This window comes from Eurosta solidaginis, chromosome 1, assembly GCF_040869045.1.
Source record: "Eurosta solidaginis isolate ZX-2024a chromosome 1, ASM4086904v1, whole genome shotgun sequence".
NCBI lineage: Eukaryota > Metazoa > Arthropoda > Insecta > Diptera > Tephritidae > Eurosta > Eurosta solidaginis.
In genome coordinates, this window is record NC_090319.1 from 83,585,296 (window position 1) to 83,610,725 (window position 25,430).

A 25,430-nucleotide genomic window follows, 5' to 3' on the forward strand; every position below is an offset into this window, starting at 1 on the left:
AATAAAAGTTGCAACCCGCCGCCCATAAACTTGAGCTTATGTGGAGCGGATCCCAATACATTTTTAATCCTCCTAAAACAGATGAAATTATATTACTTTTTACGCCCAGTTACTTGATACCCGATTTTTTAAATTTATATATAGGTTATAATTTTGCCTTGAGACGCTATATACATACACGGCGAATCTATACAAGTTGATAGCAAAGCGAATTGAATCCAATTCGCTGTGCAGAAGAATGTCAAGTCAAAAGAAAATCTGCACTGATTTCGATTAACTGACATATTGTTGTACGAAGGCGTTGTATGGAAAATATCAAGAAGAAGCCATCCCTGATGGGATAACAACACCTGATACTGAATTCCTTGACCACGTGGTGCTGAATTCGCCTAGACTATATATTTAATAATATTTTCAAACTAATATATGCTAATATATGAATGCGCCTTTTACTTAGATTACTGTTTGATATGTATTTTTCCTAAAACTTAATAAGTTATTTGGACCTATATTTCTTAGGCCTTTCGAATTTTGAGGAAAATCATATATTTTGTTGCATCGCTTCGAAAATTTCGAGATATATATTTTTTTTTTCATCACTCTTGTCCTTTTAATGCAAATGTATTATTTTCCTCTGCTTTAATGCATTTAACATTTGACTGCCAAATTAAATGTTGCTAAAACTATTTGCTTAATTTACCATTGCCAGAAAATATCATGCCGTACGACTTGGCGCATATAATTAAATTACATATTTAATTAAAATTTATAAATTATTTATCTATTGCAACACATGTATGCAGGTATGTATGTATGCATTAACACAGACTGGTGTTTAGTGGCGCAAATGCAACGCACCTTCAGGACCTTTGTAACATTGTCATCAGCATCCAAATCATATTCTAAAGTTTATGTTCCTAACTTACCAGAAGCCGTTCAAAACTCGATCGCAAGATTCTCAATTTTGTACAACATTTCTAAATATCTCGATTGGTGCGCCACCTATTGGAGCTTTACCTCCTTTTTCCTCTAATTTTAGTCTAACAATGTTTGAAGTCTTCAAAATTCGAATTGATTTTGACAATATATTTTTCGGAAAGTGTTCTTTCATACCGTACATAACGAAAATCCGGAAACACCCTGCTTAAAATAATTTCAAAAATAGAGACCTACAACCTAAATTAGCGACTTTTCCCGAAAATTTTTTTGAGATTGGTTTGGATAATCTTAGTTACAAAAGTGTTTTCATAAATTAAAGAAAATAAAGTAGAATTTAGCTGACAAATTTCGCTCATAAACTTCAATAGTGTCATAACTCAAAAAATATGACCTTTTATTTGAAGAAAAGAGAAATTGTGCGGTCCGTCGGCCGCTTTCAAATTAAAGTACTCAGAGCACTCAGGGTTGTGCGTTCCACCGACTGGGTTATCACATCTGTACATATTTTACAAAACATACATGAACATATTTTACCAAATATTGTGAAAAAATATCAAATACAAATTTTTATTTTACTATTTTATGCACTAAATTTGAACTTGTTCGTTTTGCGCTTAAACCAGAAAGGTCTACAAGTTTATATATTTGAATTTATAAAGTTTTTGGTTTTGTCTTCAGACCACAAGTGTCTTCAAGTTCTTATTTTTAGATTTTGAATTCTTTTTATTTTTTCTTTAGATTTTAGTCTTATTTTTGAGTTAAGTTTGAGATTTAAACGCTATACGATTAAACAAAGGCATAGTAAATTGAGGAGTTTCAATAAAATATAAATAAAAACAAGTAAGGACGGGACTGTCTTCGGCTGTGCCGAAAACTTCATACCTTTCATGAATGGGGCTGAACAATAATCTTATCCCGTTCGTAATCTCCGAATAATCGGATGTATAAGATAAGAAATATATAGTGAACAGATCTACATACCTTAACGATTTTTAAGATAAATATAAAATAAAAAATAGGTAGGTTCTTTGTGTGAGGATGCAAAGCTTCACGTTTTTTGTGGTCTGCACGTAAAAACTATGACTACGAATCACGTATTTCAAAAACATATCACGTAAACGTAACTATTCGATGAAATTTAATGAATTTTGAAGCTTCTAGCCGTAAAAAAGGGGCAAAAATGACAGTTTATATGAAGTATATAATATATATACCACCGATCTCAATGATTTTTTCAGACATCAATATATGCTATACACGTAAGCATTTGGTGAAATTTGAAGCTTCTAGCTGTTAAAATGTGGCCGAAATCGCAAAAAAAATATATATATACTATATATATACTATCATATATATATTATATATATCACCGATCTCTATGATTTTTTGACACAACAATACATACTATATACGTAAGCAATCGGTGAAATTTGAAGCTTATAGCTATTAAAATGGGGTAGAAATTGCGAAAAGTTTCTTATCTGAACAATCGGTTGTATGAGATATATACTATATATACCACCGATCTTTATGATTTTTTCAGAAAACAATATATGCCTTATACGTAAGCATTCGTTGAAATTTGAAGCGTCTAGCTCTTAAAATAGGGCAGTAATTACGAAAAGTTCCTTATCTGAACAATCGGTTGTGGGGGATATATACTATATATACGACCGATCTCATCAATTTTTTCAGGCGAAAATATGTGCAATATACGAAAGTATATGGTGAAGTTTGAAGCTTCAATCTGTTAAATTGGGTAAGATATTACAAAAATCCTCTTGGTCCGATCCGGTCGGTTCCGACAAATGTCTAATCGGACACCCAAATACACCCGCTCACCAAATTTTATCAAGATATCTCAAAAATTGAGGGACTAGTTTGCATACAAACAGACAGACGGACAGACGGAAATGGCTAAATCAACTCAGCAGTTCAACCTGATTATTTCGGTATACTTAATGGTGGGTCTATCTATTTTCCTTTAAGGACTTACAATTTTCGGTTTCGTGACGAAATTAATATACCATTTCATTTTCATGAAAAAATAATTTCATATAAAAATTTTATTTTAAACCATATGTGTATCCAAGTTTCATTTTAAAACTTTTTAAACTTTTTGTTTTGTCTTAAAATTATTTTGAGATTTTGGTTAAGTTTAATATTTAAACCGAATAAAACTAAGAAATACAATCGTAGGTCTTGGGGAGTGTTATCGATGCTGATGGTTTTTCGCCGGATGCAGATCCGGTACGTTCCGGTACCAAGCCCGACCATCTCGACTTTCTAGGTCATACCGCCCTCCCACCCCCTAGATCTATGACGAGTTCGGGGTCGCCAGAGCCTTGGTTGTTAATGAATTAGGATTCGCCACGGATAGGTGATGCTGAAAATTGGGTTGGAGAGCTATGTATATATTGCGCTCGCAACCCCTTGAGAGGGTTGCGCTACACAACCCCTTGAATCCATTTGGTATTTTAGTCGCCTCTTACGACAGGCATACCTACTGCGGGTATATTCTAGCCCCCTAACCCGCTGTTAGATGCTCTCTGTTCTGCTGTTTTGTATGAGTTTTCTAAATATATTGATCCCTATCCTATCTAGAAGAATTTTACATCCTAAACATTACATTTTATGTGGAAGTTACTTAAAAATCGACAGCTAAATTTCTAAATCCGGACGAGTTTTCTAAATATCACGATTCGTGCACCACCTAGCGAAATTTTCTCCCTACTTCTTTTTTTTCTGGTAGCGTTAAGGATAATCTCCTTAAGTTTGGGGAGTTTTGTCGATGTTGATAAACCTATGCCAGATATTGAGCAAGTACGTTCCAGAAAATAGCATCATTTAGGTACTATCCCGACCATTTCGGTAGGAATTTGGAAATTTCTCATAAATGTATTTTGTTGTTGAATCAAAGCGAATCCAGTACCAGGTGTTGTTATCCCATCAGCTAATTGCTTCTTCTAGATATTTTCCATACAACGCTCTAGTCAAAGCGAATTCAACCATTTCGCCGTACAGAAAAATGTCAAATCAAAAGAAAATTTTGATATATTTCGATTAACTGACATATTATTGTACAAGACGTTGTATGGCAAATAATCAAGAAGAAGCAATCAGCTGTTAGGATAACAAAACCTGGTATTGAATTCGCCTTGGCTCTGATACAAAAATATGTCAGTTAATCGAAGCAAATGCTAATTTTCTTTTGACTTGATATTCTTCTGCACGACGAATTAGATTAAATTCGCTTTCCCATCACCTTGTTTGGATTCGGTTTGTGTTGTGTATAGACAACTTTTGACTGTTGAATAGAAAGCTTTTTACGTTTTCTGGGTTTATAGACAGAGAATTCCCTTCATAAAAAATCGAATGAGATAAAGTAAAATTTGTAAGAATAAACAAAGGAAAATTCAACAAAAATAACTAAATGAGTATATATGAAGAAATGATAAAATTTTGAAAAAAACTATAAAGAAAAAAATGTTATGTTATTAATAAAATTAAATAAAACTGGACTACATAGTTTAAGTCAGGGCAAACAAATTAGAAAAAAATTAATTGTGATAAAAAAAAAGCCACACGTTTTGTGTATATTTATTTACAAATATAATTTATTTGTAGAATTTTTCTATAGCGCCGCCCACCACATTACATTGCCATATGTGATAGCAATTGTAATAGTTTATTTATTTATTATTTAGTGCGATATACAGCATTAATTCCCCGGATTCCGAAATCCTATACCCGTTTATATGTCTCGTAATTATCGAATTACGGCTACATCGTCCCGAGTTTCTACTGTTTGCTGAAAATGAAGCAGACTTTCGCAAACAAAGCTTTGGCACTCAAACAGTCTGGGAAAAAATGAAGTACAATGGGGAATAGTTCAGAAAAAGAATTTTCAAAATATTGATCTGAAAGTACATTTATTCGCATCCCGAAATACCGATTTTGGTAATTCTATACGACAGCATGACACTGCTAATACGCCACCAAAAATATCGCGGGAGGTGTCAGAACACGTGTATTGGACCTCTCTGTCCGGAGATATTTGCAGTTGAAGTTAGAGATTTTCATGTGGTTGTTGTAATGTTGGTGTACCCACAAAAAAAATTGTGAACATAAGTGTTTTGCGCGGATATAGTTTTGGTCTCCAAACCGGTGTTGCACCCACCCAGGGTAATTTTTGATAAGCGCCAATGCAGAAAGGTGTTCTGCGTAAAAATACTATGGATCCCACCCCCCGTTTCGGAGGTACCCGCGGGTAATTTTTCGGGTTTTCGTTAATATATTTTGAACGACGTAAAATTTTTATTTCCCGCCTTCGGATTATTAATACTGATGCCAAGGCGCGTCGTTTGACACCTCTTTCGATATTTTTGGACGCGTATTAGCAGTGTCATGCTGCCGTATAAAACTACCGAGATATTTTTCAATTTAGAAAATTTTCAATTAGAAAAATGTTGTAAAGTTGAAACGTTGAATGGACATAAGGCTGTATGGTCTTAAGGAGAATTTTCTTCTTTTTGCGATTTATAAAAATTTATTTACTTATGTTGTGAACGAATGATCGAACAAAATTTTCATCTGGTTAGGTTGAATGGTAGCTACTATGGTAGGAGAAGCTCACTTGGACAAGATGTTCATTCCGATATATAAGACAACGGCAGCTATCTTACCCCTGGATCAAATCTTCGGAAATCTAAGTTATCCGAGACCGACATGCCTTGGCCGCCTGCTATCCATTTTTGGCCAAAAGGTTCTTACTACACTGTAAAAATTATGGCTGGTTTAGTCAACCAACCAGCTAAAAAAAATTCGCATAAGAGTGTTCCGGGATAACGCTATGAACCCGGCCACAAACTATCCTAATCTTAAAATAGTTCGGCCGCTGTAGTTCTGCGGGTCAGCCGCTAAGCATGAGAATTCTCTTACCCGTTGCAGCAGGAGGAAACACCACCTATACACATTCTATTCCCATTTCACATTGCCATGTGAAGGCAAAAGAATTTTCACTGAGAAGCTTGTAATGGCAGAATTACACTCGGAGTGTTTGCCAAATAACTGCCGAGGGGCGACCCCGCTTTGAAAAACTTTCTTCTAATTGAAAAAAACTTGTTTTTTAAATTTTTATGGTGCTTTCACCGGGGCGTTAGCCCAGGATCTGCGATATGGTAGGCGAAGCACGCTACTACCACACCACGGCGGCCGCCAAGGAGTACATACACATCATTAACAGGAAGAAAATTTTTGAAGACAATCAATAGAGATGGGATTTTACCGGGTATTTACCATTTTTATGGGTAAATAAAAAGAAAATACCCGGAATATTCCTTTTTTGTATCTTTTTTTGGATATTTAAAAATCATTTGAATCGAAGCTACTTTGAATTACTCAAATTACTCAATTCTCAAATAGTTTTTAATCAGCCTAAGAGTTGAAAAAGATCTCTCGTTCGTTGCCGTTGTTACTGAAGCGTACACAAGATTTTCAACAACATGTGAACATTAGGAAAAGCCAAGGAATTGCATTCCTGTAATATTAATCATAGATAAATTGATAAAAAAAAAACCGAAGTACCTCCTTCAGGAATAAGTAGAATTCATGCTTTTTGAGCCTATGCATGATATCTAAAGTATACGTATATAAAATTCAAAAGAAACTGATCGAATAGAAAAAAATTTAATTTAAAAAAGTCATGTCTACACGGAAAAAACACTAATGTGTTTTTTACATTTTAAAATGTTGAATCGTAACTCCAAATTCTGAATTGCTGAGTCTAGAAATGGGATAAAAATTTGTATACGGTAGTGATCCTCCACGTTTGTTTGAGCACTTTTTCTAGGCAAAATAATAGGGATTTCATTAGAAGAGCACACCGCTTCAACTGTCTGGTACATATTCTTTTATATGTAACTTGTCGCCGTGACGTAAGGGCAGAAGAGTCATGCAAATATTCAGACGCACGGAGTTTTCATATTTGCCTTTTCATTCCGATGAATGTAATCGCTGTTGAGGCAAACGAGCAAATGCCTGAATTGATTATATTCACGCATGCAATAAGTTGGTTGATTTTAAATCAATGTCGATTATGTTCATTTAAGCAAGTTGGATCATTGAACACGATCATGTTGCCGAATGTAATCGAACGTTGTTGTGTTCGATTTTTGCTGTTCTCTGATATGCTGATATGTATGTAGATGACCGTTAGCAAATTTACAAGGAAACTTCTTTATGAAATTATAGTAAAAGTTAACATGTACATTTGTATATTTAATAAATTGCAGAATTAAATTGAAACAGGATATGATTAAAATATATAAGTGTTCACTTCGTGCATACATATGCTTGCATATTAAAAATATAATATCACCAACAAAGTAAATATGTGCAGAATTATAAAGAAATTTATTAACATAGACATAAAAACATCAAATATTTGAATTGTAACGACCTAAAAATCAAATGATCCTGAGGTAAGTGGGATTTAAACCCCGAAAACCTACCCCCCGTCGCTACGCCCCTGCACAGCATACATAAGTACAAAGTAGAGAGCGCAGTGAGCGTAGAATTCTCTTTGAAATTTGCTCATGCATTGACTGTTGATCGCTGTTGAAATGACCAGTGAGATCAGCTGTGTTAACAAAAAAATCAGTTAGATTGATTAGGAATCTGTCAATTTTACAGAATTTTGTTAACATAAGAGCGACAATTTCTCTTCTGTTGAAAATACTAAACCAATTTGTTCGCTTGACATAGAACTCGGTCGAATTAACCATAATTCGATCAACTTCACCGAATCTCAGTTAAGTCAAGAACAACAGAACCGATATGTTGATTTTACTAGCACCATTTCCTTCAGTGCAGAGAAAATTGTTGTGATAAAACTCCCATGAGGATAAGAATGAAATCAAATTAGTATTAATTAAATAAAATTTTTATTTAGAATAAATTGCCGCAGAAAAATTTCTGAGTTTTTATTCCGGAGCTGCCTAGTTTACTAATTTTAATATTTTTCGTTTGTTCATAATTTCATCAAATTGGATTCATAACAGGCTCTCAGGTGATAGCATTTTTGACGCTTATATTTTTCACATACATCCGACGCATATTGGACCCCAGGGGCTGTATTCAGTAAGTGTGAGTTTTTAAATGCACATTTTTCTTTCATACAAAATATATTAAGAAAAAATTTACATTTTAAAACTCACAGTTACTGAATCTGAATAGGGCACAGTACACATATTTACGCAAAGAAAGTTACCCCTCAAACATGCTCATGACGCTCATAATTTGAGAATTCGAAATGAGTCAAAAATAAGTGGGATATTTAGGAATCAGAAAAATTATCATTTATCAACAATTTTTAATTTGCGATTTTGGAACAAATTTCATATTTTGTTACGACAATTTTTCATTAATAAAAAATTAAGGTAAAGGTCTAGTTGAGGGGTCGACTGCTAATACGCTACCAAAAATATTGAGATAGGTGTCAAAAGACGCGTATTGACCTCGCCAACAATAATCCGAAGGCGGAAAAAAATTGTATCTCTGTTCGGACATATTTGCAGTTGAAGTTGGCGATTTTCATGTGGTTGTTGTAATGTTGGTGTACCCACAAAAAAAATTGTGAACATAAGTGTTTTGCGCGGATATAGTTTTGGTCTCCAAACCGCTGTTGCACTCACCCAGGGTAATTTTTTGTAAGCGCGGCCAAAGGCCGCCAATGCAGAAAGGTGTTCTGCGTAAAAATACTATGGATGACACCACCGGTTTCGGAGGGACCCGCGGATCATTTTTCGGTTTTTCGTTAATATCTTTTGAACGAGTTACAATTTTCCGCCTTCGGATTATTAATACTGATGTCAAGACGCGTCGTTTGACACCTCTCTCGATATTTTTGGAAGCGTATCAGCAGTCGACCCCTCAACTAGACTTTTACCAAAATTAATTACAATTGCACATTTTTGTTACCCTTGCTTTTCTTTTTTGTATTAGTGGACGCTTCACCACATGTTTAATGTGACCGCCAAGCTACGGCGCTTTGTCCTGGTGTGCCGAGCCATAAACTTATGTCCCAATAAGCGCTGACGAATCCTAATAAATAGGCCAAATAGGTGTCATACGGAAAGAGTTTCAGTAGAGGATATATATGACCTGTTAAAAAGCATTTTAAGATTCATATAGGACTCTTATCTAGGCTCAAATGATATATGTTAATAGGCTTATAAAGAACGACCATTGCAAAAAGTTAAATAATTTAATTCCGGCCTCCCAAATGAGCTTGTAAACGCTCCGATTTAGATATTTTTTCTGACTTAAAATTTTTGCTGGGTTAACTAAAATCTCTACAACGGTATATATGCATTATTAGGTTAAAATTTATTAAAAATCCTTGATTACAGATTTAAACTAGTTCGACCGATAGCGCAATGGATAAATACCCACCAATATATTGCAAATCGGGTTCATTTCGGAATAAATTTGTGTTTGTTTCCCATATTTTACAAAAGAATATTTTTACTTTTCTTTTGGGTAAATATTTGGGTATTTACCCTTTTTTACCAAATACATATAACCAATTTACCGGGTATTTACCCCTTTCCCATCTCTAACAATCAAGAAAAATCAAAGACTCTTACATTATATATGTACGAGCAGACAAAATTCAGAGAAGTGTATTTTTACAAACATACATTCATTGATGCAACATGCATATTTCATACATGCATATAACATTTTCCACTTCGGTACTAATGAATTGTTCGTACTTTTTCATACACTTTGTATGAAGAAATATGTTTTCAATTCAAAGAATATAAATCTTACATACTGTAACGAATTTAGTGCAATTCCGCTTATTTGTAACCTTCTGCTAACGTTCGTATCGCTAAACTGTTGAATAAAACACTCTAATATTCTGTATTACAAAATGGTTTTTATTAGACTGCTTTGAAAGTAATTCACACTTAAACTTCACTTCGCAACTGATAGCGTGTTTAAAACAAACTGAATTTCTCATGCCTCAGCTTGTGCTGCTTTTATACTCTTCGGTTTCCTCGTTCGGATACTTCTGAGCGTTTCTTCTTCTAGAATTTACTACTTAGTTACCAGCTATAAAATTACCAGCCATAAACTGCAGATGCACGTTTATAGCCTCTCGCATAGCCATATGCGCGTGTATATGTGAGTGATACTTCTACCGATGATTGCATACTTTTGTGAGTATCTCAGATATATGCATGTGTTTGTGCGTATCTCTCCGCTGCTTGCATGTACATATGTGTAGACATAATGATTGATTTGTATATACCAGTGACGGCTTAGAGATGATAGTATCCCTTAGTGTTGCTAATATTCGTTACAATACTTTTTCATGCATTTAGAATTCATATTTCCTGTATGCATACAATTTACTTCAACTGGGAAACTGGAATTTGTTATTCGTATAATCTAAATAAATCAATTATTTGAATAGTGAAATTCGATTAATAAACGTACAAAAATCTAAAATCGAATACACGACTAAACGAATTTTTCGACAATTTTTAAGAGCCTTAATAGACGCACGAATGTGCATGCATACACCCATACCATTAGCATTCTAAATTTATACGTTACATGTCAAATAGAGTGCAAGACAGTTTCGTTAATCTACTCATTTCTTGGCTTTGATTGCTCTAAGATGTTGGGAGATCAGCCAAGTGTAGTGCAAAATGCACCCTGCGATTAGTTTTTCTTTTTATTTATTTAATTGTATTCCCTTTTTACTGCAGAAGCTGCAAAGATCCAAATGCCAGGGAGACAGTAGAACACTTTATGTGTAAATGCGCAGCTCTAGGTTCCTTGGAACCCCGTTTCTAGAAGACCTCAGAGGTTTATCTGTGATAGCTATCCCGAATATTCTTAATTTTATCAACAACTCTGGCTGGTTGTAATACATTGACCGTAACATTCCGTAGGTTTTTATACGAGTTACATGGCATCAAAACGGCTTTAAATAGCTACTTGGGCGACCAGGGTCGCAGCCATTTCAGCTACCTACCTACCGACCCATTTTTACAATATGCATAAGCCTAACGCAGCATCGATATTCATTGCAAATTTGTGATGTTCAGTTAATGACAAAAAAGCAACAATAATATAAACAAACAAAAAACAAGTAAGGAAGGCTAAGTTCGGATGTAACCGAACATTACATACTCAGCTGAGAGCTCTGGAGACAAAATAAGGGAAAATCACCATTTAGCAAAATGAACCTAGGGTAACCCTGGAATGTGTTTGTATGACATGTGTATCAAATGAAAGGTGTTAATGATTATTTAAAACGTAGTGGGCCTTAGTTCTATAGGTGGACGCCTTTTCTAGATATCGCAATAAGGGTGGACCAGGGGTGACTCTATAATGTGTTTGTACGATATGGGTATCAAATTAAAAGTATTAATGAGGGTTTTAAAAGGGAGTAGCCCTTAGTTGTATATGTGAAGGCGTTTTCGAGATATCGAACAAAATGTGGACCAGGTGACCCAGAACATCTTCTGTCGGGTACCGCTTATTTATTTATATATGTCATACCACGAACAATATTCCTGCGAATATTACAAGGGCTTTTGATTTCGCCCTGCAGAACTTTTTCATTTTCTTCTACTTAATATGGTAGGTGTCACACCCATTTTACAAAGTTTTTTCTAAAGTTATATTTTGCGTCAATAAACCAATCCAATTACCATGTTTCATCTCTTTTTTCATATTTGGTACAGAATTATGGCATTTTTTTTTTCATTTTTCGTAATTTTCGATATCGGAAAAGTGGGCGTGGTCATAGTCGGATTTCGGCCATATTTTATACCAAGATAAGGTGACTTCAGATAAGTACGTGAACTAAGTATAGTTAAGATATATCGTTTTTTGCGCAAGTTATCGTGTTAACGGCCAGCGGAAGGACAGACGGTCGACTGGGCGTTTTCACAGAAAACAGTTATCGTCCTATAATCTAAGCCCCTACCAAATTTCACAAGGATTTGTAAATTTTTGTTCGACTTATGGCATTAAATGTATCCTAGACAAATCAAATGAAAATGGGCGGAGCCACGCCCATTCTGCAGTTTTCTTTTATCTTTGTATTTTGTTGCACCATTCCATTACTGGAGTCGAATGTTGACATAATTTACTTTTATACTTTAAAGATATTAAATTTTTTGTTAAAATTTGACTTTAAAAAAAAATTTTTTAAAAGTGGGCGTGTTCGTCATCCGATTTCGCTAATTTTTATTTAGCACAGATATAGTAATAGGAGTAACGTGCCTACCAAATTTCATCATGATATCTTCAACGACTGCTAAATTACAGCTTGCAAAACTTTTAAATTACCTTCCTTTAAAAGTGGGCGGTGCCTCGCGCATTGTCCAAAATTTTTTCAAATTTTCTATTTTGCGTCATAAGGTCAACGCACCTACCAAGCTTCATCGCTTTATCCGTCTTTGGTAAAGAATTATCGCACTTTTTAGGTTTTTCGATATCGAAAAAGTGGGCGTGGGTGTAGTCAGATTTCGTCATTTTAAATAGCAATCTGAGATGAGCGCACAGGAACCCACATACCAAATTTCATCAAGATACCTCAAAATATAGTTATCGTGTTTACAGACGGACGGACATGGCTAAATGAATTTCTTTTTTCACCCAGATCATTTTGATATATAGAAGTCTATATCTATCTCGATTAGTTTATGCCGTTACGGATTACCGTTATGCGAACAAAGTTAATATACTCTGTGAGCTCTGCTCCGCTGAGTATAATAATGCCTAGGAAGAAACATGTATGTATGTATATATGTATGTATGTATGTACATATGTAATTTACAAACATCCACCGTACGCGCTTTTAATTAAAGCGAAAGGAGGGTATGCAGTCTACAAAAAACTAATTAGTAAAATAAACTAAATAAAAAACATGAACTGTCACCGCTTTTAATATATGTACATATCAACAAATTAAAAATTACATTTAGTGACAGAAGAGCGCAGAACAAGTTCGGAACAAAATATATAAATATTAAAGTTATAATATTAAAAACAAATACATAGATCACACATTTGTATTTGTAATGCATCTAATAAAGTGTTAAAGCAAAAAAATTAAATAAAATTTATAACAAGTTCCAAAAATCTTGAAACAAAAATCAACGGTGATGCTTCACCTAAAACTACATAAATTTGCAGCAGCACAACAACAACGTCCGCATCAACAACGAACAACAAATAAACATCAAATCAACAACAAATAAATTAGCAACATCGAAATCTTTCACTCAACACACACGCAACATTGTTGCCGAACTAATGCACAACATTTGCCTACAACGCTACACTGATAAAAATCTACCGCTTGTTAGTTAGTACGACTGCGTTCAAGCTACTCTTCTTCTTTGCCCGCATGTTACAACTTCATTTCTATTCCAATCATGCTGGCCGTCTGGAAATCGGTGGTGGATCGGAATCCACAGATCTTTGGTGGTCACAACAATACTATCCGCTAGATAGTATAAAAGAATTTGAAAACGTTTCGGAGAGGTGGAAAAAGTGTTTGGGGAAATTACTTAAAACAGGTGGGAATGTGTGTGAAAATATTTCAGAAAAAAATATATTATATTGATTGGAATTGCTGACGAAAAATTTTAATAAGATAAATCATAAATAAACCGAACAATAGATGACATATCTTGAAACCATCTTCCCTTGCGTTGTAGATAAGACATGAGTGATATCTTACGCATACACGTCAAAATTATAAACAGACATGGTCCTGAACATCCTATCAGTCAATATCTTCTTTAACATATCACACTTGTTTTGTACACAATAGTCCATAGTCATGATTGGTTTGGAGACGGAATTGTGCTATTTTCACTTTTTATTTCCTTACACAAAAATCGTTTTTTCTGTGAACCAAATTTGACTAAAAATTACGGAAAATCGTTCCGATACGTCACAGTTCTATTGGAAAATCAACAAGGCGGAACGTATCAGTTAACTTAAAACACTTTAGAAGCTCATAAGGGGCATTTGCAATGAATCCGCCGAGTTAAACTTCCACTTTGACAGAGATCCGCCTCGTATGCTAAAAAGCTCTAAGCTCTTTGCTCCCCTTGACATTCCACAAGCGCTAGACTGTAGTTAAACCATACATCCGGCTTAAGTTCACTACTCAATAGTGGTGAGTTAAGCTCTAGCTAGATATCAGAGCTTGTCTATCGTCCTTTAAGCTTAATATCAACATCTAAAGAAAGCGCTCAAGAAAAAATTGCGTGGTCTTTCTTTTGCGTGAAATAGCATAGGCCAAGAAAATTTGGCATTTCCTTTATCTCTCTGTACTCTATGAAGCGGCTTCACGGCAAGATACAGGCTCAGCAATGCACCAAAAGAGAATTTGTCAAAATTACAATTTACGAATTGAAAATGCGCTGAAGTAAAAGATAATACCATTGTGGATAAAACAAGTGTGATATCTTATCCTTCAACTGCCTGACAGGATGTTCAAGATGGCTACTTTTTGGCGTTTTGGCAGCGTTTTGACAGGATGTTCAATATGGCCGCGCATACAGTCGCCTATCTTCAGCGGGTGATAGAAAGAGATACAGGATGAGAGCACGATAGTCACTTTGAAAATCAGGTGATCCATTCTATTTGTAAATTTGACGTCTATGCAGAAGTTATCACACTTGTCTTATCCACAATGGATAATACACTCAACAAGAGAAAAAGAACACTTGTGCTCTTTCTATTTAAAAAAACCTAATTACAGTCACTGTTATCCCTGGTATTTAACTGACTGTGTTCTTACAGGGTGGTTGCTAAAAAAATTAGATGCACATATATTTCTTGGTAAAACCAGGGTTTCCCTTTTTCTAAAAAATCTTTACAAAAAGTAGCAGAAAGCGTATGAGTTTTATGGAGATATGGATACTACTTGACAAACTAAAATTGTCTTCAACAGTTTTTGAGGATTTTTTATATGTTCTTTTCACTTTTCTTTTGATGTGGATACTAAGCTTTTGAAAATACTTCTTTAGTGGTAGCTCTTTACTTTAGCTACCAACTGCTAAAACTCGTCTAAAAATACCGGGAGATTTATAAAAAAAACAACCGAAAAATTACCCCGGACCGCTCCGAAACGGGGATGGAACCCATAGTATGAGCAGAACTGCTTTCTGCATTGGCGGCCTTTGGTTTAGAGATCAAAATTAGACCCGCGCAAAGTACTTTCCTTCACAATTTTTTTTTGTGGGTGCAGAAAATCATCGAAATTACAACCAAATGAAAATTTTCAATTTCTTTTGCAAATATCTCCTGAAAGATATAAACATTTAAGTTTCCGCTTTCGGATGCATGCTCCTGGGTCCAAAACGCGTTTTTGACACCCCTCCCGATATTTTTGGACGAGTTGGGCAGTTATGAGCTAAAATAAAGAATTGCGCATTTAGTTACTAGGCTTAAAACAAAATTATAATTCGATAATAAACTGTGGAATGTGAATTAAATCGGTACAGTTAAATCCGATCTTAGGACCATAAATAAAATTTCGGTTATTGTAATAGGCAATGAAATAGATTTTACCTCTAAATTGCTAGCTTTGCTATTCCCACGGCTCCAGGACTCAATATCGCGCAGTACAGTCAGCATATAGACGACATAGTATTTTTCGGGCTTAGATTACTATTTCAGCGACGCCAGAGGAACCACTGGATAAGGAATAAACTTTTCAGCTCAAAGTCATGAAGGGGGATAGATCAAGTTAGAAAAAAAAATGTGTTGCCAGGGGCGGATCCAGCACGATTTGGGAGGGGGCTATTTAAGTCAAATTTTTAAGTAAGATAAAGTGACCTTAAAATTACGGTTACCACTTCGATCCATTTATACAAAACTGGTGCTTTATGTTTAGGTTTGGTCTGATGGCCACTTTCCCGCCAGTCTGGTTCTTTGTACGGAAGCGAGAGCAAAAGTGATACAAAAAATAGATTTGTTTGCGCCACTAAAGTAGATACTTAAACCAAGACCGATAAAAAAAATTATAGATTTTTCTCCAAGATATCACATTGCAATGCATATGTCAGCCGATATCAAAACTATGAAATGAAAGATTTATTTTTATGTGTATATATCTTTTTTCATAGTAGGGCAATAGGATCACTTGACACACGTTCTCAGATTTTTTAGCACCAAGAAATAATTATCACACCATTTTAAGACGGAGCCAGACATTGCTAAATTGACAAATAAACGACTAAATAAGCAGGCCTGAACCGTGATAAATAATAAATAAAACAAATATATACTTGGCGCGATTTATCTCAGAAAATATTTAGGCTGAGCTTCTCTTCAAGTTTGCATCTTGCCCCTTTTTAGTTTTTCCTATAAATGTACGGGACGGGGCTTTAATTTTTTATACCGACCCCGAACGGCATCTGGAAGGCAGATGAATTCTCACTGAGAAGGTTTTTAATGGCAGAAACTTTTCGGAGTGTTTTCCAAACCACTATCGAGGGTGACCCCGCTTAGAAATGCTTATTTGTAATTGAATGAACTTTTTTCTTAAATTTTGATGTTGCTTTTGCGCAGGTCTTGAACCCAGCACCCTCGGTGTGGTAGGCGGAGTACGCTACCACTACACCACAGCGCCGCCAGAGTCTTGAACCAGCAAAAGCAATAAGTTAAGCTTAAATTCCGGTTAAATAATTATAAGATGAAAGTAACAAGTGTTCACTTTGTTATTGTGAACCCCAAAAAACCTGTTGGAAAGGATATCTTATTATTCCGTTTTTCCGGGTCGTTTATTGAAAGCTCTTATACAGGTTTTGAAACATTATAAATGTGTCAATTAGGCTAATTCACGACTATTTTTATTAGTTATCTTAGCTGAAAAATACTAAAAGTTTATCCACATTTAAGCAACTCTCCACATTGTTCATAAAGTACGAGCCCTGGACTTTCAAAGAATTTCTGCTATATTAACCGAATTTCGGACCGGAGGAAGATAGGTTCCATTAACTACTAAGAGCTGCCCAAAGAACTACAGGTTGACTTAATTTTACATATTTTTTACCTTTATGAAGAATTATGTATAGTATAAGTCAGAAAGTGCCACAATTCCCAAAATAATGGAGATTTCCTGGCGTGAATGTATTACTGCTGCCAAATAGTAGTAATACTAGGTACAAACACACGCCATATTGGCAATTTATACCATTTGGGCAATTTGTTATTACAATTTATTATATGATATGAATTTAAAAAAAATTGCGTAATAAATTGTTTCAAACTGTAAATACAACCTTGTAAAGTGTGTTTATTGAGTAGATTTAAACGTCAGCTGCGCATGGCTCAACTATATGGTTGGCTCATCTCATCAGCTGATATTATTTTTTTCATTTCAATGGAGTAGGAATTGTCAAAAGAGGATGGCAAACTCAAAATGAAACCAAAACATTGAACACATTATCTTACAACACACAAAAATTTTAAAGTTTTATGTTTTCATTCCATTCCATTCACCTAATTCCAACACGCACATTTTGACATTCTGGACACAGGTATGTTGTTGCTGTAGAGATGAGCCAACTGGCCATCAAATTACTATTGTGTAAGCTAAATTGAGTTGTATGAACACTACTCAATTTGAATTGATATTGCCTCAATTTATTTTTCTGTTCGAACATAGCATAACACATTAACGCGATGTAGGGACTGAAATTCGTGAAGGCCTATATAAATATTTTTTTTGTGACATTTTAAAAAGATTGGTCCTTCTTTCGTTTTTTCGTCCAGAATGTGGTGTGGCAACCGTGATCATGAAATAGTGACCAAGGCTGCCAAATTTCAGCGAAAAGCACGCAATTCTTTCTTCAAATACCAGAATGGTACATTTTTTCTGCTGATTTTACCCACAGCGAAACAAATGGAAATTGGAAATGAATATATATAAATATATATAGCTACACTATTCATTTCATAAAGTATTTCAACCGAAGTATTATAAATTGCAGATCTTGGGAGGGGGCGATTAGGGACGATCTTATAGATTATACATACATAAAAGCTAAAAATTTTAAAATTGTATATGTAAGTAAAACAAACTTTTATAATTTTCATAAGTTCCAGATCAGAGCGGGGGGGGGGCGACGATCTCCCCCTTCGCCTCCCCCACCCTTGGATCCGCCACTGGGTCTAGCCGCAAGGCGTTGATGCGAGGAGCTTATTCAATTTGGCGGGTTTTTATTTGTTCTAATTTGAATGCATGACTATCTACCATACACACTTAATATGTACTTTAGAAAAATTGCAAATATATTCAATTTAGTTTAATAAAATATTTCTTTTTATTCTCTTCTATTTCAGAAGAAGACGACTCACAAATTTTCGTGAAATTCTTCCGCTTCCATAAGTGCTATGATCTAATACCAACCTCCGCTAAATTGGTCGTCTTCGATACACAATTGTTGGTAAAGAAAGCCTTCTATGCACTCGTATATAATGGTGTACGTGCAGCACCACTTTGGGATTCACAAAAACAAGAATTTGTTGGTATGCTAACCATAACAGATTTTATAAAAATACTACAAATGTATTATAAATCACCAAATTCATCAATGGAACAATTGGAGGAGCACAAATTGGATACATGGCGAAGTAAGTATTTGATAGCGTTTGTAAAATTGTCAAAGCTTAACACATTTATTTAATTATATTTTACAGGTGTGTTACAGAATCAAGTTATGCCATTAGTTAGCATCGGTCCAGATGCTTCGCTCTATGATGCCATTAAAATTCTCATACATAATCGTATACATCGATTGCCGGTCATTGATACGGCGACGGGCAATGTTTTGTATATATTAACTCATAAGCGCATACTGAGGTTCCTCTTCTTATATGTAAGTATTCAGAGTGGTCTGAATCGTGTGTGGTGTTAAATTGATAAGGATAAGATTAAATAGATATAAACTACGGGCAAACATAGTAGATTGTCCTTTCAAATTTTAACAGGTTCTCACTGCGTATCTCGTTCTCCATTTCCCTTCTTTATTCCACTCTCTCTCTTCATATTTCTAACCTTCCGCGTCCTCCCATTATCTGCTTCTAATTACTCTCATTAACGCCTCCAGCTTCACCAATCAGTTAGCTGGGTTGCACTAATATAAAAACTCTTGGTCGGGTAGAACCCGATTGGTTCCAGTTACATAGATCCTGTTCTCGTTGGACCTTGTTAACTGACTATCCTTACACTCATGTTATTGTTATTATTAGGTCTCGATGGACTGCGACCTTTATTTAGATCTATTGTTCTTGACGTTTCAGCCTATTACTGTATGTGGAGGCTTTTAGTGTATTTAAATACCTATTCAGGCTTTTTACCCCATATCTGGAGGGGATTAACAGTAAAAGAAGGAGAGTCTCTGCCTTGCCAAAACGATGCATTCCCAGAGAATGTTAACCGGCGTTTTATCCACCAGCTCACAGAAAACTCATGTTAGATTCCACCTACCTTGTATGCCAAATTCTTAACAAACTTTTCATCAATATACCACACTTGATACCTAGGTATCTTGAACGAAACAAATTTTGGTATACCAGGCCTCACGATTTTCCTAATAGCTTAAGAACTCTGAAAAATCTGTAAATGATAAGATCTTTGCTTTTGATACGGTCAACCATGGCACGTTACTGCAAGACCTGGAAGGGTCTACCCTTCCCCCATGTCTTAAAAGGTAGACCGCAAATTATCTGGGTGGCCGGCAGGCATCGGTGCAATTTAGAAACAAAACATCAAAACCAAGAAGAATTAAACAAGGGGTGCCACAGGGTGGTGTCCTATCCCCACTTTTGTTTAACTTATACATATCAAAGCTACCTTCGCCAACAGAAGGAGTTACTATCGTTTCCTACGCCGATGATTGCACAATAATGGCCACAGGCCAAGGCCCCCAGATCAATGAGCTTTGCAACAAAATAAACGGGTACCTCCCTGATCCCTCCATTTTTTCGCCTCGCGAAACCCTGCATTATCACCGACTAAATCCTCCGCGACCTTATTTACAACATGGACGTCCCAAATGTCGACCATTTGGCACTACGCTGCCGACTGTCCTCACATTATGGTCCACTCCTGTTGAAACAGCAAGTTTCCTTGGACTCCCGTTACAGGATATTGATGACAATTTGTGATCAGTCGCACCTATTTGATGGGGCGAAGCACTGCTACAACAACAACAACAACATGCCTAATAAATAGGCCATGTATGTGTCAGATAATCAGAGTTTATTAGAGTTAAAAATGACGCCGGAGAGTACCAGTAGAGTATAATATGAGCTGTTTAAAAGCCTTTTAAGACTTATGTCGGTCTCTTATTTAGGCTTAAGTGATATAGTACGTTAATAGGCTCATATAGGACGACCATTGCAAGAAGGGAAATATATTGGTTTCGTCCTCCCAAATGACCGCATACCTACTGTAAACGCTCCAATTTAAATATTTTTTCCGACTCCTTTTTGACTTAAACGTTTCCTGGCTAAACCTAAATTTTTGCAACGGCATGCATTATTGGGTAAATATTTTTGAGAAACGCTGGATTACAGATTATAACTAATTCAACCGATAGCTTAATTGATGACTAACCCACCAATATAGGACAAATTGGGTATATTTTGGATTGAATCTGTGTGTTTTTTTCCATATTTTCCAAAAGATTATTTTTACCCCTCTTTTGGGTAAATACCCCTTTCCCATCTCTATCTATTTTAAAATTTTGTATATATCGACGAAACCTTAAAGCCATCCAAATCAGTTCCTATATGATTCTTTGAACAGTCCCCAATAGGATTGGAAATAAACTCAAAATAGTTTTAATCTTCCCAAAACTGTGTCAAATTAGTCCCAAACTATCCTAAAGGTTCCGGAGATAGGCGTGAAATAATTTCAATATGTCCGAAATAGTCTAGAACTGATCGCTAACCCTACCACGTAATAATTCTGAAAAAACACGAAATGGTTTCGAAGCGATCCAGAAATAAATCCCAAAATTATCCGAAACCAATTTCGAATAATCCCCGAAAACAACTCCAAAATTATACAAAAGTAATCCCAAATGGATCCGCCAAAAATTCCGAAATAGCGCCTAAAAGATCCCGAAGTTGTCTCGAAAACAATCTCGAAATGATCCCCACATTATAGCGCAAGCATTCCTGGATTCGGAGATAGATAATAGACAGTATAGCTCGGGTGGCGCTGACCTCTTTTCCGAAATTGGTTAACGATCAAAAATATTTGTAATAACGCTGACTGTCAGTTTTTTGACAGAACACAGATCATTTGACAGCGATTCAAAAATAATTAAAAGGTAGCTTTTCCCAAGGGGCGTGGAATCCTGTTTTCAAAGAGGTTTCCAGACTATTGAGTCACAAAGACAAACGTCTGGAAGAGATAAACTTAAAACAAAAAACTTCACATTAATCCCTTCCGTTTGTTGCACTTCTATTTAAAACAAATTTTTCGGTTAACCTTTTCACATAGTGGACGATATCTCTTGAACGAGTTGAGATGTCACCTTGCGAGCCGCTATTAATTAAAGCTTTGTTTTGATGCTTATATTGTAACATTTCTGAGCTATTCGATTGGACATTAAGATCAATAACCCCGAAACTAACATCATCAAAGCCCTAAAAATATCCCAACTATCCAAATTATCTTCATCATTTAACAACTAAACAAACAAATTTGATGGAGAATTTGAAAAAATATTAATTTTTAACCTTTTTAGATTAACGAATTACCAAAGCCCTCGTATATGCTGAAGACTCTACGTGATTTAAAGATCGGCACATACGATAACATTGAGACTGCGGACGAGAATACAAGCATTATAATGGCATTAAAAAAGTTTGTAGAGCGACGAGTATCAGCTTTACCGCTAGTCGACTCTGAAGGTCGTCTAGTTGATATTTATGCGAAATTTGATGTGATTGTAAGTATTGAGACATTCATTCATTTATAAATTTATGTAGACATGTAAATCAGCTTACTATTAAATTTTTGTTAAATGTACCTACCATAGAACTGAAGAGATGTGTCCAATGTAAATTTTGACAATTTCACATTGTATATTTGAATATATATGGAAATAAAGACTACACCTATTCGTTCGCAAAACTCAGAACACAAGCTTCTGGTTTTTTAAAGTTAACATCTTAAGCAGAGATGCGCTGGGCTTTTAATGAGTCAAATATGACTCGTGATATATGTGAGATATTACCCCTTATCTAAGAAGCAAACTTAGAACAATTGAACGATTTCTTACTTTTAGCTGTGTTTCTTTTTACATCTATAGACGTTTATGCTTAAACTTTATATGGACTGCTAAGCGTCAAACTTTAAATACACCTCTGAAATTGCTGCACATAAAATTTGTACTACCAAATTTCAATACGCATTATACTCAGATGTAACTGAAATATGTGTCTATGTTTCACCTCTACACTAATCTATGTCTATCACCTCTTAAAATTGTGCGTGTCCACTATTCATCGCAACTGATTCAGCTATATGTTATACATTACTGGTGGCCATTTAGGTGCACCCTGTTCTGTAGCTAGTTATTTAACCACTGTCGCTAGATGGATCTCCTAAGCATTATCTAAGCGAGGACAATCGTTTTTTTACGCGCAAACGTAAACGTATACGCTCGTAAAAAAAAAAACGGCTATTATATGCCCGTATTAGAATGCGCGAGTCACTTTAAATTAGCCACTCTGTTTATTGTGCAAATTCTGACAAAGTGAGGTTTTTTACAAAATTTTTTTGTTCTGTCTATTGCCTGAAAGCTAAGCAAGTTTTTGACTTCAAATAAAGTCTGAATATATCTGACGAACTCAGACTCGTACGGTATTGAAGCTATAAACTCCATTTATTTTATGCAAGTTAATTTTTATTTTTGTCCTACGGGAAAATTGGGTTGCCTGCATTGAAAAAGTGAGCCTCGCTTCCCCTCTTCTTTCTCTATACCAGTCTGGTCTGCTTTTTGCTCCATTTTTATTTTTCTTCTTATTTTTGTGCATCCCTTATTCCATCCTTATCCCTCACACTACCGGTCTCACTCCCACTCGAATTCTATCTCAAACTCGCATTACCACTCTCACTTACACTCCCTCTCCATCGACAAATAATGGCACAATTGTGCACACTCAATTCACACGTATTCTCATTCTCTTTAGTTTAGTTGTCGCTGAGCATTTGGCGCATTAACATCGATTGTGTTCGTCGCTCGCTATGTCGACGATAATAACAAGCAACAAGCAAAGATCGTTTGTTAGTTTTTTCAATGCGCAATACTTAATGTTGACCAACCCTTTGTCTTGTTGCTTGCTAATAAGCGAATGAACTACGCAAACCGATGCATCAAGTGATGTGCGCGATTATCGCGCTCTCACTAACACATCTGCATTTCCAATTTGCCGATGCCTGCTCCCTCTCAAACTACCAATCCCACCCCCGCTCTCATTCACATGCTACTCACACTTTCACTCCCTCTCCAACTCCCACTACACCCACACTCATTTATGGAATCTCATTAATGAATTCTAGATACCTTTTTCAAATAATTGCGGGGATAAAGCAAATTTTTTTTTTTTATTTAAAGCAAATTTAAATTTTTCGTTGTTTTTCTTAAATTTCCTCTTAACTTAAACCTTCGTTTTAATTTTCAGAACCTGGCCGCCGAGAAGACCTACAACGATTTAGATGTATCGTTACGCAAAGCAAACGAACACCGCAACGAATGGTTTGAGGGTGTACATAAGTGCCGTTTAGACGAAACACTCTACACAATTATGGAACGTATTGTGCGTGCCGAAGTGCATCGACTCGTTGTTGTCGACGAAAATCAAAAAGTGATTGGAATTATATCACTATCCGATATACTCTTGTACCTGGTGTTACGCCCCAGTGGCGAAGGTTTAGGCATGTCTGAGAATTCGCTACGCGCTTCAGATCCCATACTACGACGTAAATCATCCGATGAAGAGGATGCCGATACAAAATCGTCAGGTAGTCGTAGTATTATTGAAGATATACCCGAAGAAGAACCAGCTGCTGTGGTGACAACAGTGCCTGCAACTGCTGGCGCAGAACCCGCCTCAACGACAAGCAACAATAATAGTGTGAACAATACCGACTCAAGTGAAGAGGAGAATGATGCGTCAGCGGCGACAACAACAACACAAAAGCAAAATAGTGATAACAATAACGCTGAAGTGTCCTTTGCCGCTGAGGCGGAAGAAGATCCTGAATCGAATGCAATTGATGAAGCAGACGGTGATAATGATGATGTTGTTATTACTGGACAATTTGTGGATAGAAAGAAATCGCTAAGTGCGACAACAGATGATGATGATAGAGAATTGGAAACAGCGGCATCAGCAGCGACAGCGTTGGGTGGTATGCCAACGAGTACGGCGCGCGAAATGGCGCTTGTTAGTGAATAAATATTTTTAATATATACATAATTAACTACATCTATATACATAAATTTCGACCTATACAAACATGCATACATATATACACATACACATAACTACACACTTACATACATAAATATATTTTAAGTATGCGTTTTTTAGTCAGCAAATAACAAGAAAAAATTATGAAGAAAAAACTTAATTGTTGCTAAATATGCTTCAAAGCCTTAAAAAATAAAAAAATAAAAAAAAATTAAATTTCAATAAAAATGAAAAACGAAATGAAACATTAACTTTCGTTTATAGAATTTAGCAATTTAGTAGTTTTAAATTTTATGTAAAAAAAACTGTATGAAATCAGCAAAAACCGCCGCTGACAATTAGGCGTTTTCTTTTAGTAAAAAAAGGCTTTTGTAACAACGAAAAATTTGCAAATGGTAAACAGAAGTAAACAAACAAATGGAAAAGGGCTTTACAAACTCTCAACAATTAAAAATAACTTAACTAAAATAAACAAACAAAAGTAGCTTTGTAAATAAAAGATCAAAAATATTAAAAAATTAAAGCTTTTACTATGTATTAATGAAGTTTCTTTAAAATCTACAAACACCTATGTAAATGCAAATTATCTCTTTAACAAAGGGATCATAAAACATACGCTCTGTTCTGTTTCTTTAAAATTAAGCCAAACACGAAGCGCAAAAGGAAAGTAAACTAATAAAGGCCGATTTTATATTAATATTTAATTTGGCGTATTTAACGCAATTGTTTTTATATATATGGCTAGTACAGTGGTGGGCACTGAATTGGATTTAGTTTTTCATGTTGAACAGTAAAAGAACAGCAAACAATATGCTCCAATCAATTGATTTATTTCGTTTAAAGGTAAATTTCGAAATTATAGCATATAATAATAAATTACTAGTTTTAACAACAAACAATTATTTAAACTTTTAATAAAAAAATACATAACTGAAGAATA

The 25,430-nt window shown here is 35.3% G+C and overlaps 1 protein-coding gene across 20 annotated transcripts in view; it reads left to right on the forward strand.

Annotated features, from left to right (window-relative positions):
* The window catches only part of SNF4Agamma (SNF4/AMP-activated protein kinase gamma subunit), a 591,124-nt gene extending 565,694 nt beyond the window's left edge, over nt 1-25,430 (forward strand). For 12 of the 20 annotated variants that reach the window (XM_067758890.1, XM_067758886.1, XM_067758887.1 and 9 more), the window contains 4 exons: nt 18,338-18,628; nt 18,695-18,873; nt 21,757-21,960; nt 23,699-25,430. In XM_067758890.1, the coding sequence (XP_067614991.1) occupies nt 18,338-18,628; nt 18,695-18,873; nt 21,757-21,960; nt 23,699-24,475 (1,451 nt within the window). In that variant the 3' untranslated portion in view covers nt 24,476-25,430. Of the gene's footprint in view, nt 1-12,837; nt 13,552-18,337; nt 18,629-18,694; nt 18,874-21,756; nt 21,961-23,698 lie in introns of all 20 variants that reach the window. The other 8 variants (XM_067758904.1, XM_067758905.1, XM_067758901.1 and 5 more) reach the window with 3 other exon arrangements.